Source organism: Rutidosis leptorrhynchoides, chromosome 1 (genome assembly GCF_046630445.1).
Source record: "Rutidosis leptorrhynchoides isolate AG116_Rl617_1_P2 chromosome 1, CSIRO_AGI_Rlap_v1, whole genome shotgun sequence".
Classification (NCBI taxonomy): Eukaryota; Viridiplantae; Streptophyta; class Magnoliopsida; order Asterales; family Asteraceae; genus Rutidosis; species Rutidosis leptorrhynchoides.
In genome coordinates, this window is record NC_092333.1 from 9,181,523 (window position 1) to 9,185,190 (window position 3,668).

The following is a 3,668-nucleotide window of genomic DNA, read 5'->3' on the forward strand; positions in this document are numbered from 1 at the left end:
ATGAGATTTTGCATCAAAAAGATGGTTGACTAGTATGTGAAGAAATGGTGTTAAAAAAATAAGAATTATATTTTTTGCAGAGATGATATATGACAAAATTACATGGGTCCTTGTGGTATAAGAATAGGTAAATACCAAAAATACCCTCATGTGCATTGCACATGATGAACTTTAACAGAAAAATTTAACGTCGTTAGCGAATTGGACTCTTGGTGAAACTTTTGCATACCACAGTGACCCCTCAAGTCGAAAAAATTCTTTTGGATGCCGCTTGTAGTTTCGAATAAACCACAGGGACTCCCCATGTAATTTTGTCTATTTTTTCAAAAAAACCTTAAAACTTATACTCCCTGGTCCCAATTATATTGTCCAATATTTCTTTTTAAAATGTTTCAAACAAATTATTTACTTCAACAAATGAAAAAGAATAATGTGATAAAGTTCTTTTATGCCACTATTTTATACATGTAAGACAAAAGGTTAGGAAAGAAGTAAGTGGTAAAACTAAAAAGTAACAAAAAGGTAGATACATCAGTAACTTTTTTTAAACTGTGTGTTTTTTATCTAGATACAATAGATATGAGCCGAAGGGATTATGACAAAATGGACACTTCTGTCAAATAAATGAAACCCAAGGAACAAACAACTAAAAGACAACTAAGCCTAAAACAAGAACAAAAACCTAACAAGCTCGCAACAAAAACCATGAGATCAAAGCAACTAAGTAGACATCAAATAAATGCTACATATACAATCGACAAGAATATAAAGTGAGTGATCAATCAAACGAGAATCGAAAGATTAGCAACCATCTTCATCGCACAAAAAATCGCACGAGCAGTAAGAACAAACTCAAGCACCTTGATTAAATCTGTGAACTTCTCCATCTCGGCCATTTGAACCCGGCGCTTTCTGCCTGGTTTCTTATTCTTAGTCGAATTCTCGGCTATAACATTAGAATTAGTGAAAATGGCTTCGACCTTTTCGAACTCAGCTACCATATTGGACATCCAAGTGTCAAATTCGACGAAAGGGTGTTCCAGCTTAGAAATACCAACACTCGAAGCCATATCCGAAGATAACATATCCAGAGAATCACAAGGTTTGTCAAATTTAGACGCGACGGTCTTGAACTCGATCGACAAATACTAAACAAAATTAACCTCCATTGGTTCCGATTCAAAAGAAATCAAACCCTTTCAAGTCCATCGAAGATGAACACGGTTGACTCTACTCTAAAGTCAAGATCAAAAGGATTAAATATGGTAATGATATTTCCACCATCGAAATTATTTCATCCACCACAAATATGCATTATTTAGTTGTACTGTACAACCTGTCAATACACAGTTTGTGATGGATGAAGTAATTTGGATGGTGGAAAATCAACTCCCGATTAAATAGTGTAATGGTTGTAATTTCTAGGGTCTTTATTATGGATTAAAAAAGATGAAGGGGTAATAAAAGCAATCGAGTAAAAAGTTTATGTTTACAAACTCCGAACCGGTTTAATGGATACTGAGCCCACCGACCATCATCAAAACACATAATGGCAGGTGTGTTGATCGACCTCCAAAAAAAGTCAACAAACTGGGCTAAAGTAATAGACGAAATTGTAAGATTAGAGAAGAGAATTTTCCCCAAACACGAATCACTGGCTCAATCTTTCAATGATGAACTCAACAAGAAAAATACGGGTTTAATTTACCTAGAAATTGATGGTGATGTTGGTGGGTATGTTATGTATTCATGCCCTTCTTCACTTTGTGCCATCATTACCAAACTTGCAGGTATAATCCAAACCCTAATTTTCATGATTGTATTTCCCGAAAATATTTGTTGAGTTTGAGAATCCAAACCCTAATTTGATCATAATGGGACATTTTCTTGTCTTAAAGCAGGTGAATTTAAATGTTATTTAAGCTATTGAGTTGTGCATTGCTAAAAAGCTGTGAACTTTTTGTAAATCATTTTGTTCATACATATGCCCTAATTACCAATCCTGTTATCTGTAAGAGATCTGACTCGTTTAGTTTCCGGTTTTACCCTTCGTAACCAGTTTTGCAAGTTGTTATCTCAATCAGCATATGTCTGTGTCACTTTAACATTATCATAGGTTTTAGTGACAATGTGTCATTGATTAAAAAACACTCCCAACATGCGTTTTTTTTTCTGAAAATCGCGTTGTTTAAACGGGCAGGGACTGCGTGTATCATTGTTGTTGTTGATACATTTTCGATGGTGATATGAATGAAGCTAATGGGTACAAGCCATAATCTTGACTATCATTTCACATGGGCATGTGAGATTGTATTTAAATGATATAGCATTATTATATGTGACGAGTAGAGATAGAAATTTCAGCGCATTTTGCGAATTAATGGGTACTCGTAAATGGGTCCGGGGTATTTATCTATATCGGATTATACGGTATCACTTAAAAGGGAACAGACAAATGGGTCAAATGAGACTGAGACCATCCGAATAACTTCCTAAGTCGCGGTATTCAAAATGATTATTCTCGTAACAATTTATGTTTTGTATAATATCTTAAAATAAATACATTAAAAAGGACATAAAGGTGCCTGGTTGTTGTCTCGCCCTGCCTCATTTGACCCATTACTCAACCTGCACAATCTGCCCATCTTGCTACCTCGTTAAAGTAATGATATAGCTTATTTAATTTTAATGCTTTCTGTCCAAGACTTTTCATGTATGTGTTGGTCTCGGGTTTCTTGTTTCACTTATAAACTTTTAACATCTCCAGTGTTGATTTTTTTATTTTTTATTATTTTTTTTTTGTCATTTTGTTTATTAAAATATAGTGAAGGAGAACTATAGACGACAGGGACACGGAAAGGCACTAGTAAAGGCAGCAATAGAGAAATGCAGGAGTAAACGTATAAATCGTGTATCGCTTCATGTGGATCCCTTAAGAACTTCAGCTATGCATCTATACAAGAAACTTGGTTTTCAAATCGACGCTTTGGTAAAGAGTTATTATTCTTCAGATCGAGATGCGTATAGAATGTACATAGACTTTGATAACGAGTAGCAAACTGGAATTCAAACAGTTTATCGCTACATGGATGATTGATAAGTCTTTTTGATGATCTATAATCAAACGATCCTGTTTGACACACGATTGCAGAGTGAGATTGGGTATTGTTGTTATTTTAGCTGCTATGTACATGGATTCCTCTGTTTAGACAATTAATGAAGGCAATCAACACTTTTTTTCAATGCAATCACAACTTAATTTTTAAAACAACAAATACACAACTTAATGAACAAGTACAACCACATATATTATCCATATATTTTCTCAGCTCTCAAGTACGTATTGACCTCTCAACCTCTTTCACAGTTTATAATCATTTGTCATTGTAATTGTATTTGTTTAATATCGGATATGCAAGTAATTTGATGATAATATAACTATTGTAATGAAAGATATATCCTTAGGTGGATATATAGATACCGACTCTATTAAATGGTCACAAAAACCTAAAAAGAAAAAAAAAAGGATACAACTATGTCGTATTATGATATGTATGGTAATGGGGTATACTCTCAAATCTGATAACCGAATGACAAACTCGTAAAATTAAAACAGTAATAACCATAGTTTGGTAATAACATTCAAAGACAAATAAAATATAATAATA

At 33.8% G+C, this 3,668-nt stretch overlaps 1 protein-coding gene across 1 annotated transcript; it reads left to right on the forward strand.

The window, feature by feature from the left end:
• Nucleotides 1–1,539: 1,539 nt before the first annotated feature.
• LOC139856047 (uncharacterized) lies at nucleotides 1,540–3,282 on the forward strand. Its single transcript, XM_071845281.1, has 2 exons — nucleotides 1,540–1,790; nucleotides 2,826–3,282. Exons 1-2 carry the CDS (start codon nucleotides 1,550–1,552, stop codon nucleotides 3,053–3,055), a joined length of 471 nt encoding a protein of 156 aa, XP_071701382.1. The 5' UTR covers nucleotides 1,540–1,549; the 3' UTR covers nucleotides 3,056–3,282.
• Nucleotides 3,283–3,668: the final 386 nt, after the last annotated feature.

What these genes read in the sequence shown, in the direction of transcription:
- LOC139856047 (XM_071845281.1), top strand. Translation starts at nt 1,550, where the DNA reads ATGGCAGGTGTGTTGATCGACCTCCAAAAAAAGTCAACAAACTGGGCT. An exon ending in CATCATTACCAAACTTGCAG is followed by an intron (nt 1,791 to 2,825) that starts GTATAATCCAAA and finishes ATTAAAATATAG; the next exon opens with TGAAGGAGAACTATAGACGA.